General features: G+C 40.6%; 2 protein-coding genes, 1 long non-coding RNA gene and 1 pseudogene across 5 annotated transcripts; 2 read left to right on the top strand and 2 right to left on the bottom strand.

Annotated features, from left to right (window-relative positions):
- Positions 1-1,245: 1,245 nt before the first annotated feature.
- LOC105914661 lies at positions 1,246-2,092 on the bottom strand. Its single transcript, XM_022827604.1, has 2 exons — positions 1,895-2,092; positions 1,246-1,808 (listed from the first exon to the last, which is right to left on the bottom strand). The coding sequence occupies exons 1-2, from the start codon at positions 1,961-1,963 to the stop codon at positions 1,359-1,361; spliced, it is 519 nt and encodes a 172-aa protein (XP_022683339.1). The 5' UTR covers positions 1,964-2,092; the 3' UTR covers positions 1,246-1,358.
- A 599-nt stretch (positions 2,093-2,691) lies between these two features.
- On the top strand, positions 2,692-7,019 carry LOC111257638 (annotated as a pseudogene).
- Positions 7,020-8,728: 1,709 nt separating this feature from the next.
- Positions 8,729-13,853, bottom strand: LOC101784091 (putative receptor-like protein kinase At3g47110). Of its 3 annotated transcripts, XR_002678178.1 has the most exons (4): positions 10,746-13,853; positions 10,010-10,472; positions 8,968-9,700; positions 8,729-8,852 (listed from the first exon to the last, which is right to left on the bottom strand). XR_002678178.1 is itself a non-coding variant. In XM_004973912.3 (2 exons), the coding sequence occupies exons 1-2, from the start codon at positions 13,789-13,791 to the stop codon at positions 10,072-10,074; spliced, it is 3,447 nt and encodes a 1,148-aa protein (XP_004973969.1). In that variant the 5' UTR covers positions 13,792-13,853; the 3' UTR covers positions 8,729-10,071. The 3 variants fall into 3 exon arrangements, 1 of the variants encoding a protein (XP_004973969.1); XR_001164271.2 differs by having other exon boundaries at positions 8,729-9,700; XM_004973912.3 differs by having other exon boundaries at positions 8,729-10,472.
- Positions 13,854-13,929: 76 nt separating this feature from the next.
- Positions 13,930-15,298, top strand: LOC105914525. The gene is made up of 3 exons (XR_002678179.1): positions 13,930-14,055; positions 14,191-14,347; positions 14,824-15,298. It is a non-coding gene; the product is annotated as an uncharacterized LOC105914525 (long non-coding RNA).
- The last annotated feature ends 1,138 nt before the right edge of the window (positions 15,299-16,436 follow it).

Below are 16,436 nucleotides of genomic sequence, written 5' to 3'. Positions count from 1 at the left end.
GAAGCAAATGGCAGAATCACACCAAGCCCAAATACATTGCAGAAGGCTGAAGAAATGCAACCTGATCCAGAGATTTCTGTCCATTCTGCAAAAGGGGAAAATGATAGAATTAGCACCAAAGATGGTATGATGGGGAAGGAAAATCAAAGTGCTAACAATTGCCGTGGCAAGATGAATCAGCAGTTCGTACGGAAAAAAAGACGGAGAAGTTGAAGGGAAGGCGAAAACTACGGCTGTTAAAGGCAAAGATAGATATAGTGTTTTAAAGAAAAGAAAGATTCAATACAAAAATAAAGAGAAAGAAATGGAGAAAAATGGTACTGTAAATGAGCATAAACATGAAAATCTTGGTGCAAGAAAGAATAAGGTACATAATCTTATGGACTTGGGTTTTCATAATGAGAAGAAGTTCACGTCTGACAATATAAACAAGCGAAAAGACTTAAGCACTAATAGTTCTCCTCATGGTGAGTTCCTTTTCTCTCCCTCTTTCTTTCTGTTTTAGTTCCTTTTTTAATAGTGTCCAATGAGCATTTACATTTAGTCCTTCATAGCATAAGCGTATAGTGTATGAACTTTATTAATTTTAACCTTTTGAGTCTCATTTGCAAAATGTTCTGTCAAATATGTTGACAACACAATATGAAGACAACTAAGCTGCCAAGGGTGTCTCCTACCAAGAAAGAAGAAATATGCCGGGATTCTCAGCAGATCGCACCTTATAGCTCTACAGAACTACTTGGCACAAATGCTTGCGAGATAGGCCGTGATAAGCCTCAAGATGTCTACAACAATGGCACCACTGGCTCCCATTGTTCGGCGGAAGACATAGCTTCAGTTTCTTCATCTGGTTACATGAGTAACAAAGGTTATCTGAAGCAACCTCACCCTGATACCAAGTATCTGAGCCAATTGTACTCCTTACCTCCAGCACAGGACTTCTCATACTACATCGATCAGGACTGGCTGTTTTCCCAGGATCGTGATGAACGGAAAACTGCAGCATTTGAGGCTGCAGAATCAGACCAAGTCTGGTCTGATGCACAGCTAATTGATACTGCTGATGTAATTGCTTTGCCTTAGTGATGACACACGGTGATACACAGTGAGTCGGCTACTGCAACTTGAGTTATGATCGAAGGCGCAAAATATGATTCGTTTGAATAGTTTTCTGCCTACTGCGCTGTACGTCAGTTGTGAACATCATCTCGGTTCAAAAGCTTTTCAAACGGACGGTGGATTTAAGAGAGATGCGTTTATAGTTTAGAAAAATATACACTAAGCCCCTCCGACCAGATACAGACATAGTTTCATGGCTAAGAACTGAGGAGGTGCTAATTACGGTGGAGAGGAGGATCTCAGCGACCAATTTGTTGATTATCCTGACAGGAGAGACCAAACTTATCACCTTGTACAGATTTATCCTCACTAGATTTGTTTTTGCCCAGGGCCTCAACCTCTGGAGCTGTCTCCTCAACATTCTGGAGTTCCATCTTTCCGGTCTTCTTCTTAGCCTCCTCAACATCAACTTGATCTTCAACCATCAAAGGCTTTGTCACTGACAATATCCAATCGTCTATTAGATTATCATTTGCCCCCCTAATACACTCTTGTTCAATTCTCTGCAACTCTTCTTTTGAACCCCCATTGAGAAACCTCAGGTAGCAATCTCTCCTTTTAGGAACAGTTGAAAGGTATTCAATGACTCCGAGTATGATTTCTTTGTCATGCACACTGATAGCTTCCCCTGATTCTGCCTTATATTTTACTATCCTAGCTGCCAGTTTAGCTAACTCACTGGAAAGCACCTGTACAAAGGATGCATACATTTATCAATTACCCCTATAGCAATGGATACTCAATTTATAGTAAATGAATTCAGAATATTCACAACCTCGAAGAAATCAAATTCACGTTGAGACTGAGGAACAAGAACCTTTACAGCCACTCGCGCATAGACCATGTTGTCTTCAATTAATTCACCAATCCCAAAAATACGAGAATCGAACGACTTTCGGAAGATTCTTGGCACAAACGCTGAAGTAACCTCAAGTTTTGTCAAGATACAAAAAAGTATATGAAAGTTCTGCCTATCTTAAATTAAAAAATGCTTGTTGATAAAATTTAACAAAATCAAACTACTAGTGCACATATGGTTGAAAAAACTCAAATAACAAAATGCCTGAAATATCACCAAACTGCATAATCTACCAACAATCCCAAATAAGTACGGAGCAAATGTTAATGAAGATTAAAAGAAGTGCATCAAATGGCCTAGACTCTACTTTTGATGGCATGGACAAATGCATCAGTAAGTCCTAAGTCCTAAGGTTGAAGAGACGCATACTACTTATAATGATTTGAGCAGAAATAAATATTGTGTACTTATAATGGTTGACACGGACATGTGTGGGAACATGTACCTTTACTGGTGAGACATTGACCCCAAATAATTTTAAGGCCCTTTGCAGTCCCATGCTCACTGGAAGATAGTACTCTTCAGTTAAATTGTCCAGTTCTTGAGGAATAAATTCATGCAACAGTATAAATCATCAAGGCTATCAGCACCAGTTGATGATTTGGTGTAGCATTTGACCTCCTGAAAATGATACCAACATAAGAATTCGTGTCACATTGATCATATAAAATAAATGAAACAATTAAGGCTTTAAGGGAATATACTAACAAGTTTCTCCTCAATGACAGATTTAAGATCATCATCTTGAACAATCAATTCTTTTATCCGCGCACAGCTTTTGAATAAGTCTGCTCAGCTCCTTGCCAGGACCATTACAACTATTCCGGACAATAGATTTGTCATGAACCTCGACAAAACCAAGGGCTAAGACAACCTGACATCCATGACAACTAAAATTAGAAAAGAATAACCTTCCCAACAGCAGTGGAAGAAGCTTATGAGTGCAACATTAGGAATATATCTCATCTCAAATAGGAGAATACAAAATAACAAACTAGAAGAGTAACATAACATATCAAATTTGGAGCATCATAGGAGAATACAAAATAACAAACTAGAAGAGTAACATAACATATCAAATTTGGAGCATCACATGGGAGTACTGGGAAGAAATAACAAACATTGTATTTGAATTATTACCACGATAACATCCAAGTTAGCAAAGGGAAAGAAACAATAGTGTTTCTACTAGTGTTCTAAAAGGTGGCACAACGTGCAGGCTTCCTAGCCTATCCCACCAAGAACAATAGCCGATTAGGTGTGGCTAGGAAAGCCAGGGCCGAGCCTGAGCATGTGCGAGCGGTGCGCATGAACAGGGCCCCCAAAATTGGAGCCCCCCCCCCCAAGGAGCGCACCTTCTGTAGGTATAGGCATTAGGCAGTAGCAGGCCTGGGCATAATTGTTTCGCATGCCTGTTGTTTCGTAGGAGCCCATGACTCTAGGAACCTGAGTACCTGACGCCCTGCCAGGCTGCCAGCCTGCTTGACAGGAGTCCATCAGAATTCCGATAGATGATAGGAGAAAATTGAATAGATTATAGATTGTGGCCCATCGCCGTGTCCTCTGACGGCGTGACGCCTCGCCTGTGTCCCTTTGTCGCCCATCGCTGGCTGCCTGGCTCGCTACCCTAGTGCCCTGCCTTGTTCGCTCGTGGCGTAGTCGCCGCAGGCCGCAACTCGTGTCCGTCTGTCAGCTCCGGCCTCCGGACTCCGGTGCGCTAGTACCCACTACCGCTGCGTCCTGCGTGTGGGCGTGTACCGTGCGGCGTCACGAATCGAGATCGACACCGGTATTCGTCAATCGGTCTGTCAATTGTGATCGATCACTCCAGGTATACTAATTTGATCCAATAAATTTTCAATATTTTAATCAATATTGATGGGTGACTAATATAATATTAATTAATCTAGGTGTTCGGTTATTTTTGTTCTGGTTCTGGATTATCTAGTGTTCCAATTTGAGGTTGTAGTCATGTCTTTTGCAAATCGGTCTAGAAAGTATGAATCTGGTTACCAAAAGCGTAAGAAAAAACAAAGAATTGAGGATTTAACTCAATCTCAAAAAAGTGCTATGGATAAATTTGTTAGAAAAGAGTCCACCGATAATCAATCACTTGGTCAGGGACAGGGAGCTGCGCTTGATAATAATGATGACAATGATGCTACAGATGGTCAGATAGAGACAGAAAATATTGTTGGGGTTGAGGAAGTTAATTATGACAATATTGTTGCAGATGTTAATGATTTCTTTCAGCCTGATATATTTGATCCTAGATATTGGGATTCCCTTGATCATAAACAAATTGATATTTTAGCACAAAAGGGCCCTAGAAGAGATTTATCAATTACGAAAGGTCCTAAGGATAGATATTCTAGAAGGTTTTCTGCACTATTCTATACAAGAATTTTATCAAATGGGGAGCATTGTGATAGAGATTGGCTTGTCTAAGGAACTCGACAGGGTCTTTTGCTTTGGTTGTAAATTATTTACAAAAGGCCATCGAAAAGGTCAGTTGGAAAATGAGGGGTTTAATGATTGGATACATCTTGGTATTAGACTTAAAGAGCATGAGACAAGTCCAAATCATGTTTTGAGTATGACAACTTGGTATGAGTTACGTAGTAGATTGCAAAAGGATCAAACTATTGATAAAGGTGCTCAACGACAACTCGAGAAAGAAAAGGACCATTGGAGAAAAGTTTTGTTCTGAATTGTTTGCATTGTTAAATTTCTTGCCAAGCATAATCTAGTTTTTCGTGGGACTAATAGCAAAATGTATGAAGATAGCAATGGGAATTTCTTGGGATTGGTAGAGATGTTGGCTTAATTTGATCCAATTATTCAAGAACATGTTCGTCATATTACAAGTAAGGAAACTCAAGCTCATTATCTTGATTTTAAGATTCAGAATGAGTTGATACATTTGCTTGCTTCTGCTATTAAGTCTGAAATTATTAAGAAAATAAAGAGTGCAAAGTACTTCTCTGTCATACTTGATTGTACTCCTGATGCAAGCCACCATTGTACTCCTGATGCAAGCCACCAAGAACAAATGTCTTTAATTATAAGATATGTTGACTCATCTTCAAGTGATGTTCGCGTAGAAGAATCCTTTATAGGATTTTTGGATGTCAATGATACAACTGGGCAAGGACTTTTTGATGTGCTAGAGAATGAACTAAAGCTCCTTGGTCTTGATATAGATGATGTGAGAGGACAAGGTTATGATAATGGGTCAAATATGAAAGGGAAACATAAAGGGGTAAAAAAGAAACTTTTGGATGTAAATCCTTGTGCTTTCTATTCTGCTTGTGGTTGCCATAGCCTTAATTTAACACTTTGTGATATGGCTAAGACTTGTGGTAAAGCTAAGGATTTCTTTGGAATCATCCAGCGCATCTATACAACTTTTGCTAATTCTACCAAGAAATGGCAGATTCTGAAAGATAACATATCAGGATTGACTCTCAAGTCAGTATCAGCTACACGTTGGGAGAGTCATGTTGAAAGTGTTAAAGCTATAAGATTTCAGTGCACAGACATTCGAGAGGCTCTACTTCAGGTACCCAATATTGTTGTACTGATATTTGATAATGATGTACTTATTTTGGCTATCTCCAACTATAACACATTTTCTTCCTTTCAATTTCAGGTATATGATGTTGATAATGATCCAAAAACAAGCAGTGAGGCTAAGGGCTTGGCAAACAATGAACTTGGAGAATATGAATTTATAGTGGCAATCATCATTTGGTATGAGGTATTATATGCCATTAATTTAGTAAGTAAACACTTGCAAGCAAAAGATATGCTTATTGATGTTGCCATTGAGAAAGTGGAAGGGTTGATTTCTTTCTTCAAGGGTTATAGGGAAACTGGTTTCTCAGAAGCATTAGAAATTGCCAAAGGGATTGCACTTGAGATGGATATTGGCACAACGTTTCGTAAAAGAAGAGAAATTAAAAGAAAGAAACATTTTGATGAGAACCTAGATGACACAAATGCTGCTACACAGTCTGTCGAGGAGCTATTAGAATAAGCTATTTTTTACTTGTTGTTGATCAAGCAATTTCCTCACTTACAACAAGATTTGAACAGTACCAGAGTTACCAACAAAATTTTGGTTTCCTATTTACCTCTGAAACATTACAGTCATTGGATGACACGAGTTTGAAATCTTCTTGTGATAATCTTGGGGCTGTCCTTACAAAAGACGGAAAATCTGATGTTGATGCCAATGATTTGTATGTGGAGTTAAAGTTTCTTCAAGATTTCATTCCTAAAGAAAATATGGGTCTTGTTGAAATTCTAAAGTTCCTAAAGCGGCATGACTGTTTTCCCAATGCAAGTATTGCATATAGAATTCTGTTGACCATTCCTGTGACCGTTGCATCAGCAGAGCGAAGCTTTTCAAAATTGAAACTATTGAAGTCATATTTGCGTTCGACAATGACACAACAAAGACTTAATGATTTGGCTACAATAACACTTGAAAGTGGATTACTGGAGAAGATTGATTATGACCATATCATTGAAGATTTCATTTCAAGGAATACTAAAAGAATGAAGTACTTCAATTAAAGATTATGAAAGCAAAAGTCGAATATGTACGGTTTTTGATATATCTTATTGTGATATATATCATATATCTTATTTAAAGTTTTATTTTTTTGGAAGGTAGGCCTCATTTTAGAGTTTGGTACAGGACCTCGATTTTTGCCAGCTCGGCCCTGAGGAAAGCAAGTGAGTTGATCCATGGGCTCATTGACACAGTCGTCTATGGGCAGAATAAACTAGCAAATAGGTAGCATTCCATTTCTAAATCTGCTTATGTTGTACCTCCACCCGCCAATGTTATCTTGACATAGCAGGTCCGGAGCTTAGGTAAAGGAGGCTTCATCAGCTTATGTAGTATCTGAATCCGCTTATTTTGTACCTGAAGTAAAACTACATTTAAAAATGTGTGAAATGGGTTTTGGTCTACCCATTTGCATCATAGATGGAACTAATAGTGTTTGTACCAGTGTTTAAGACTGTGACCACCTAGGTGTGCAAGGTAACACCATCCCACCTAGCCACCATAACTTATCCCATTGCAGATTAGGAACTTATGTGACAACGGCTTATACTGAACACAATTTGCACAAATAAGGCTATCTAATTGAACAATCTGATTGGATTAAACAAGCAAGAAGAGATGGCACAGAAAAGAACATATTTTTTTTATGTCACATGACGCTTGTATGTTATTTCATCTAAACCCAATAAACAAATCAGCATGGAATTAATATTTTTGTTCCTCACGAGAATCCACTGCATCAGTGAACCATGACCATGTATGCTGCAAAAGTGGAAAGTGGGAAAAACTTTACCAGAGTCACAAAAAGGAACGCAAAAGAAAATGGATGAGGTGCAGGAAAAGTACCTCAGGATATTTACACATCCTCATTAACATAAAAAATAGCAAAACCTGAAGGTGTCTCAAGGAGCGTCGTCCTAAATTTCAAAGGCTCCAAATTCGTATGTTCCCTGCCAGCACAAACCAATACAAAAGCAAAAACTGATACTGTGAGAAGAAACAAAGGAGGATTGTGTTGTGCTGTTTTTGTATGAAGAAACAAATCCCTGTATCGACATGATTTGATTATAGTGAGACATGTATTAAAATTGATACTAGACATAAATAAATAAACTAGTATACTGATGCATCACAAACCTCATGCATAGGTCATCTGTATCTTCAAGCATCCCCAGCTCTGCTTTACGGAGTTTTGCTTCCATAAGCTTGACCTGGGTCATAATGTCATCTCTTTGTTTAGGAACAGCCAAAAGGTGAGTAAGACCTCCGACAATGGTTTCCCTGTTGTGCATGGTAAGCTTTTCCTCTCGATATTGAGTCGCAACTCTGTCTGCTTTTTGGATCTTCAGTAGTAAGTCGGGTGAAAACATCTATACCAATAAATATCAATGTAAGTGACTGGCTAGTTTATAGCATATATTAAAAATGTTGAAACATCCATTTACCTTGCTGAGATCATATTCCGGTGCCAACTCAGGAACAAGAATCCTTGCAAGACCCTGGCGTACTTTAAGTCATTCTCAATGCTGTCACCTATTCTACACACATGCTCATCAAATGACTCCCTCGAAATCTTGGGAACTTGCTTTAAAGTTAGGTTGAGATACTGTGCTAAGCCTATTTCTGACATGAAATCTGCAGTAAACTGAAATGAATAGAAGAGAATCAAATGATGATGTCTCGCTTCTCAAGGAATTCAGTGAATAACCCTCGGTACCATGGTTGGCGAGACATTTATTAAGTTATCTTGTAAGAAATGTTGCAATCCCTTGCTCATCGGGAGACAATACTTGCTCATTGGGAGACAATACTCCCTCGTAATGTTGTCCTTTTCTTCGTGTATAACCTCATGAAGGACGCTCTTTAATCCCTAGGTGACCTCATCAACAACATTGGGATCATATGAATATTTCATGTTCTGTAGAACACAGAGTCAGCACGAAGCATGAACTGTTTGACATAAACAGAACAATTGAGGGAATACACTGACCAGCTTTTTCGTAATAACGTATTGAAGATCAGCACATTGAACAAAGAGAGGATTTTTATCGTCACAGAATTTTTTAAGAAGCCTCATGAGGTCCTTGCTAGGACGTGTCTCACCATCCCAAGCACTACTTTTGTCATCAAACTTCACGAAACCAAGGACAGACAGAAACTGCCCAAGCAGGAAAAAAAAGGAACTATCTAATGAAAATGGAAAGTGAAAATAAAGGCAGTGTTCTGCTGCAAACAGAGCTATCCAGATTGTACCTTTTCTGCAGTAGTCACATCCCTAAAGTACACCCAGATATCCTGCCAGGGGAAATGACAAACCATGTGGAGATTCATCACTAGTTGCAAGGTCCAAAAGAAAAAGGCAAAACGGCGAAGAAGCTTGTGTAGGAAAGAAAGAGAAACAGACGAGTACATCAGGTTCTTTGAGTGCAACTTCGTTAACTTCAAACAGGGCGAAGCCTGAGGGTGTCTCCAGCAGCGTCTTCTTCCAAAACTCATCACCATGTACATATTTGTCCTCACTGGAATTATTTTTACCTATGGTCTTCTCAACCTCTGGGGCTGTCTTCTCAGCCCCTCAGAGTGCCTTCTCTTCGGTCTTGAACACCACAGCATCACCTTGGTCTTCAATCTTCATCTCTCAATTGATCAGCCAAACTGTCCAAACCATCAACTATCAACTTATCTGACAGAGAAGCTTTTGTCACTGACAGTAACCAACAGTTCAGTAGGCTAACATATGATCCCTCAATTCTCCGGAAGATGGATAGGATTTCCGGTTTTTCTGTCGGGTCTTTATTCCTGAGATTTGCCAATCATTTACACGGCCCATCACGTAAGGCCCAATAAGCCGTATTAGAAGGCCAGCCCGCTTTTGCTTGCGCTGCTTCCCGTTCCTTCTCCGGCCGCCGGCGACCGCCCCTTCCCGTCCCAGGCCGCTGGCTAGACCTCGGATTCCTCCATGGAGCGAGCGCCCGCGCCGGTCTGGGTATAGGACTCCCAGCGCAGTCGACTCGTCGCTAGCGCGAGATCTGGCCCCGTAGCTGGAGCGGGCGGCAACCTCGCTTGCTGCTTCGCCATCGTCATTGGCTCCGCGTTGGAGGTGAGCTCCTCACCTCTTTGTCTCGTAGGCGTCTCTGTGATTACTGCTTGTTACATGGGAAATAGTTGATTTGCCTTAGTCGTAGACTTGTAGCAGCAGCAACAGTATGGGAAATGAATTCGTTACGGAAAAAAAGAAATCATAAAAAAAAAGGCTGTGGCGCTGTTACTGTGGATGGAAGCACCAGCAAGTTGTGGGTGATGAGGTGATTATCTGTTTTTGAAAAAAAAAGGCGGGGAAAGATAATGGATTCAAGTTGCAACTAAACATTCCCTTTTACTCGACAGAACTATAGTTTTGTGAGGAACAAGATGGAGCCCTCTGAATGGCGGGGGGCTGCAGAAATTCGCACCTTGCAATGCCTTGTGCCTTATGGGCCTTGCTGATTGTAATGTTTCAATGGCCTCCATGAATTTAAGACCTTGACGCTCCTTCTAGGAGCAAGTCCTTGTGAAGCTTGTCTCTGATTGACTCCAACTCCTTGAGAGCATCTCGAATCCTTGGACGGTCTGCTGGCATTTCCGCCGAACATGAAATCCCAATGCGCAGAGTCGAGGCAATGCAAGAATTTTCCGTGTCCTTATTGCTGCAAGAGGTTGTGCTTCTTGCATTGCAGTCCCATGCATCTTGCAGTAAGTTTTGGTCTACGATGTTAGCCACACTTTCTGGCAGTGCCATCTGGACGTACTTCCGAAGGCCAAGGTCTTCTCCAAATTTGCTGTCCGTTGGTCTTTTTCCTGTGAACATCTCCAATAACAGTATGCCATAGCTATAAACATCACCATGGATTGATACTTCATTACCCAGTCCATACTCTGAAATCAATAGAAAAGATGTGAATAAAATATAGGCACAAGGATGAGTAGGTGCAACTGGTGATTTCTGTGAAATTGTCCATGTTCATGACATCCACAATATTTAAATGGAAAATGTAATATAGTTCTTCTTTATTGTACATAAAAAATCACTTCATGAAAATGTGTATATCTAAGTAATGAAATAACAAGAAAGCATCTTCATAATTTGATTGAAACCAGTGTGGTCGAATATGTAGAAAAGAATAAAGATTCATATATAGAGACTCACACCTGGAGCAGCATAACCAATTGTTCCTCTCATTGTTACCCAACTATTTGACTGCTGCAAGTCTTGATGTAGAAACCTTGCTAGGCCAAAATCACTGACATGAGCGACCATGTCAGTATCTAGGAGAACGTTACTTGGCTTAAGATCACAGTGAACGATTGGAAAAGGCTTGTGTTGGTGGAGATATTCAAGTGAGGATGCTACATCAATTGCAATCTGCAGTCTCGAACTAAGATCTAGTGCCTTGCGTTCTTCGTCTTCTCGGAAATTCTGGTGTAACCATTGGTCCAAATTTCCATTTGGTAGGAATTCATATACGATGGCCTTGAATTCATGACCCTGATGATCTGTGCTTGAACAAACTGTCAATAGCTTCACTAGGTTCCGATGCCGAATGCTTCTCAAAGTCTCACATTCTGCAATAAAACTTTGAGATGCACCACGTTGTGAGAGATTGAGGACCTTAACAGCGACAACTTCTTGTTGGTCAGTGCTTATCATTATACCCTTGTAAACTGAGCCAAAGCTTCCTGCTCCGATAATGTTCTCAGAAGCAAAACCATTTGTTACCCTTACTAATTCTCCATAAGAAACCCTCATATATTGCTGGAGTGAGGCTTGCAGTTTTGCTTCTGTAACCTTTTTCCTCTGGTAGAATGTGAACAGTGCAGAAACCAGTGTGATGAGTACAATGGCACTGCTTATGGAAACTATCTTGATAAGCTTAGAAGATGACTTGTTGAAGATGTTTTGGGTGCAAGCTGGCAACTTCAATTCAGGGATACCACCACAAAGGCCATCATCCCCAATGATCGAGATCGCAGTTGCATTGAGAAATATCCCATCTTGCGGAACTTGCCCTTCAAATTTGTTGAATGAGAGATTCAAAGAAGAAAGAGCTCTCAAAGTCCCAAGAAATTCAGGGATAGCCCCGGATAAATTATTGTGGGAAAGGTCAAGCACCAAGAGGCCATTCAGTTTTTCTAATGATGATGGAATTTCTCCTTGAAGACCATTCCCAGATATATTGAGATACTCTAAGATTTGACACCCACCAATGGATGAAGGAATCTCTCCTGAAATCCTGTTATCAGAAAAATCAAGTGCTGCTACGTTTTGTAGATTACCCAACTCAGAAGGCAATGGCCCACTTAATAAGTTATGACTGATACGCATGGAGACAGACAAGGTTGGTATTAGGAAAAGTTCTTTAGGTATCCTACCTTTAAGAATGTTGTATGAAAGATCCAACTGTTCTAGAGGACAGCTGCTGAGAGTGGAAGGTATGACACCACCAAATGCATTGCCTTGTAGTGCAACTACTTCTAAATTTGTAAGATTGCCAAGAGATGGTGGGATGAATCCTGAAAGTTTGTTATTTTGTAGGTACAGTCGACCCAACTTATTGATTTTGCTAATGGACGTGGGAATACTGCCCTCAAGAAGATTTTCACCCATTGATAGATACTCTAAATTAACCAAATCTCCTATTCCCTCAGGTATTGTTCCAGTTATTTTGTTATTATGTACACTGAAATAACTTAAATGTTTGGAGAGGTTGCCGGCTGAATGTGGTAGAGCACCTTGAAGATTGTTATTACTGATGTCAAGAATCATCAAATAAGTGCTGTTGATCAGCCCAGACAAAAATCCCAAATCAGCATCTTTTGTTGCTTTGAGTTGATTTGAATCTAAGCTGACCACAAGCAGGTTCTTTTGTTGAACTCCCAGACATTGAGGAATTTTCCCTGATAGAAAATTGTTGGTTGCATCGAGCTCTACAAGAATAGAGTTGTTGCACAAAGATGATGGGAGCATTCCGTAGAAATTATTGAACTCTATACTAAAATTTTTTAGTTTTGGAAAGTTGCTGGTCATGTCACTAGGTAAAGACCCATTCAGAATGTTGTTACCCACAACAAGAGATTCAAGGTAGGAGAGATTAAATATTGTCGGAGGTAATTCACCTTCTAGTTGATTAAAAGCTAGGTACAATCTTTTGAGGCTACGCAAGTTTCCTAGTGCATGGGGTATGGGGCCAGAAAGGTTGTTTACGTCAAGACCAAGATATGTAAGCAAATTGAGGTTTCCTAAAGATTCCGGGATTTGACCAACTAGCTCATTTTGGTAAAGATCTATTGCAGTTAATGAAGAAATGTTTCCCATTGAATGAGGAATACGTCCTGCAAGGTTGTTTTCTCCTAGATGAAGGACACTAAGAGAAGAGAGGCCTTGCAATGGAGGGATGCTACCTATCAGATTATTTGAGAAGGTACTGAGAAAGGTCAATGCTGTGAGGTTCCCGATCGAAGTAGGGATTGTTCCTGAGAACTGGTTATAACTTAGACCTAGCATGACAAGGTTAACTAATTTGCCTATCTCTTCTGGAATTTGTCCATTAAGGTCATTATGCGCTACATTGAGAAGTGTCAGGCTCTCAAAGCTTCCTATTTCAGGAGGGAAAGTTCCCATAAGCCTGTTGTGGTCAAGTTCGAGTACCTTGAGATTATGCAGTGACCTGAAGTTGCTTGGTATTGTGCCCTGCAAATTGTTATCATAGAGCGAGATGTTCACAAGACGGCTGCAGTTTGAGAGTGACAATGGAATCTGCCCCCCGATGGAGTTAAGGCTGAGGTTCAGGTGTGTCAGCTCCTGAAGATTACCAAGCTGTGATGGCAGGATGCCATGAAAGTGGTTCCATGGAAGGTGGAGCCGCCTCAGGTGCGTGAGGTTTCCCAGTGCAGGGGCGATGGTTCCAAGAAGATTGAGCTCAGCGAGGTCCAGCGCCACCACACGACCATGGCGGTTCCCGCTCAAGCCACACACCACACCATGCCACTTGCACATAGGAACAGATAGGTTTCCCCATGATGCCAGGGCTCGCATCGGGTCACTCCTTATGTATGACTTGAATGATATGAGCGCATGGTGGTCAGGGACATTGGGGATGGATGCTCCATGAGCTGCAAGTGAGGTTTGTGCCACGTTTGTCATGTGGCATGCAAGGGAGACCAAGGCGAGCAAGATATACTCAAGGAGCAGCACCATTATTACTACTAAATGGTGCTTGCTTGGGAGACTAGCTGATTGTTTGTGGTTGTTCAAATGCAAGGCACTGCTGCTGCTTATATGGTTGGAGGCAGCACTTGATGCCGAATAGATTTGAAGTTACTGCTGACTTGGTCGTCTTCAGGACTTTGTTGACCACCCTCCACTCCACCCATGTTTCAGAAGTGAGACTAAGTTAGGATTTTGTCCTGGGTATGGAGAGTTAGTAAATATTGTTCATACAGAAGCCCGAGTTCCACAATGGTAAATGCTTACCGTATATGTTATTGGCTCGTAAAAAGTGTTTCATTTAAAACAATATTGTCTACTACTATGTTTTATTAGGTAGAAGTAGTGGTTCATTGTTTTAACACCCTCAACTTGTGAACAAATCTCTAGAACAGAAGAGATGGAAAATCACTCCCTCAGCAAACAACACAATCTTTTTAATAAACTTGAATCTCATGGAGACAGCTGAAAGGAGAGGAAGAAGAAAAAGGAAAAAGCCATTGCTGAGGAGGTGCTGCCTGTGAAGACTGTTCTCTTCTGCCTCCTGGTAAGTGTGGGTCTTTTTCATATGAAGTTGCTCAATAATTGTTGGGATTGGACTTCCAGTTCAGTTGCCAAAGATCCTTTTGACCTTTTCCATTCATCAATAAAGTCTGTCACACGGTCAACAAAATAGAATGCTAGACTCAGCGGGTCATCTACGTTTAACGTGTTATTATTATCGTGTCACAGTCCTGCTGAGAAAAAAAATATACGCCGTCGCTTTTCAGTAAAATTTCTACCGTCAGTTACCTTATTTTATCCCTAGTTCGTCATGGTGCATTAATAATGCGTCTACCTATCTCTCAAACTTAGTCAATCTTGTAACCCATACCTCTGGTAACTGGTTTATCGTTCACCCACGAAAACAGAATCATTTTGTGAATTATCACAGAAAAGAAACATTCCAACCTGAAAAAATTGGCAGAATCGAACGTTGCAGCACTCCGTTCTTGCTAAAAAGAGTACATCAATTGGTTGCAGAAAAGGTTGCTGCCTACGGATGTTAGATGCACATACATGGCAGGTTGGTGAGGTATAGCTAAGTGCGGAACGTGCAGGATCAGTCTACAATGGCTCCCAGTCAAATTCCCACAGAATTTGTTAGGTATTTGTCCGATTCTGCAGCCGGCGCATCTCGCCCGGTGCCTGCGCGCCTGCCGCTGCGCCCGTGCCGAAAGCCAACAGGAGCCGCGCCGCGCTTGTGCTCGTCGCCACGGAGCAACGTCAACGTCCTGTGTAGACCGGCACTTCGGCAGCAACCAGCAAGCAAGAAAGCATCTTCTATTCAGACCCGTGATTACTTTGTCCTATTCGATGGATGCCTGAAGTCTTATATGCCTTTGTTCTGTAAGCTTGATGTTGCTGCAGTGCGGCTTTGATTAATTGGTCCGATTGCTTTGGAAATTTCTCGTCAATTCCTGGGAAGATGCTACAAATTCTAGATGCAAATTTATAATCTAAGACAATTCAGTAAACTGCGATCGGGTGATTAGGGGTTTACCTGAACCCAAGACCGAATTCTTGGGTACCGGAATTTTGGGGTTTTCATTATTTCGGGTAAATCTCAGGTACCAGTTTTCAAAACCTAAAATTTTAAAAGCCCAAAAAGCCTGAACCGGAATTTTTGGGTTACCCGAATGCCCACACCTAATTCTGCCCATAATAGCACTGCGATTGGCACTTTAGTCGATCTCGCATGAATTGCTTCATGTCATATTTTCCAATCACGCAGAGACAGTTTCGTCTTTGACTGACACCGACTTGCCACCATTCTTAAGTTGGGGAAATATATAGGAAAGCACCATTTGGGTGTAAGCATTAAATTAGTGGATCAGTCATCATACCAAAGTTGTTGGAAAGGTATGCCGCACCAAACATAGTTGTGCTGTTTTTTTTTTGCCCATTTTCCTAAAAAAATCGGGCAACCGTTTGATTTTATTTTCTTCTTGTAATAATACTTGCGGCAAAGCTTGTGCAATATTTTCCAGTAAATTTTGAGCGAGTTGCCTAGAAAATAATATAAAATTGAAATGTGTACAGTTAAGAAATAAACCACTTGGCAGTATAGGGGCTCAAAATAGTTAACAACAAACCTCATTTGGGATAAAAAAAGGGTCCAATTTAGTTTAGGCTAAAAAGGCTCTAAACCTGTATGACCACGTTAGGGCCACGTTGAATTCTAGTTCAATCGTAGCGTAACCTTATAAAAATATTTGTGACAACTTGTATGATGAATTTCCATGCATCATAGGTTTAGTGACAAACCAAAATAAGAAACATCACTAATAATGATTTATGATGCTTGATTTGTGAACTATGTTCATCGCATGAATGTTATAAATCACAGTTTATAATGAAAAACTGTTTGTGAAGCATTTCAGTTCATCGCTAATCAGTATATTCCTTGTAGTGTTTGAGCAATTTCATTTCATGCAAGTTCTTGACTAGGTTCTCTTATTTCTAGTGTGATATTTCCTAGGTTGGTATTCATCATGTTAGTGTGCTCCTCCCACCTAGGTTGTTCTTGGCTAGTGTGCTTAAGTAGTAAGTTTCTCAAACTTGTAGATTGCACACTAGACTCTAAGTTAAGATTT

Source organism: Setaria italica, chromosome VI (genome assembly GCF_000263155.2).
Source record: "Setaria italica strain Yugu1 chromosome VI, Setaria_italica_v2.0, whole genome shotgun sequence".
Lineage (NCBI taxonomy): Eukaryota > Viridiplantae > Streptophyta > Magnoliopsida > Poales > Poaceae > Setaria > Setaria italica.
This window is presented reverse-complemented; position numbering and strand designations above follow the sequence as displayed.

What these genes read in the sequence shown, in the direction of transcription:
- LOC105914661 (XM_022827604.1), bottom strand. Translation starts at nt 1,963, where the DNA reads ATGGTCTATGCGCGAGTGGCTGTAAAGGTTCTTGTTCCTCAGTCTCAA. An exon ending in GTGAATTTGATTTCTTCGAG is followed by an intron (nt 1,809 to 1,894) that starts GTTGTGAATATT and finishes TCCTTTGTACAG; the next exon opens with GTGCTTTCCAGTGAGTTAGC.
- LOC101784091 (XM_004973912.3), bottom strand. Translation starts at nt 13,791, where the DNA reads ATGGTGCTGCTCCTTGAGTATATCTTGCTCGCCTTGGTCTCCCTTGCA. An exon ending in AATTGGTTATGCTGCTCCAG is followed by an intron (nt 10,473 to 10,745) that starts GTGTGAGTCTCT and finishes TATTGATTTCAG; the next exon opens with AGTATGGACTGGGTAATGAA.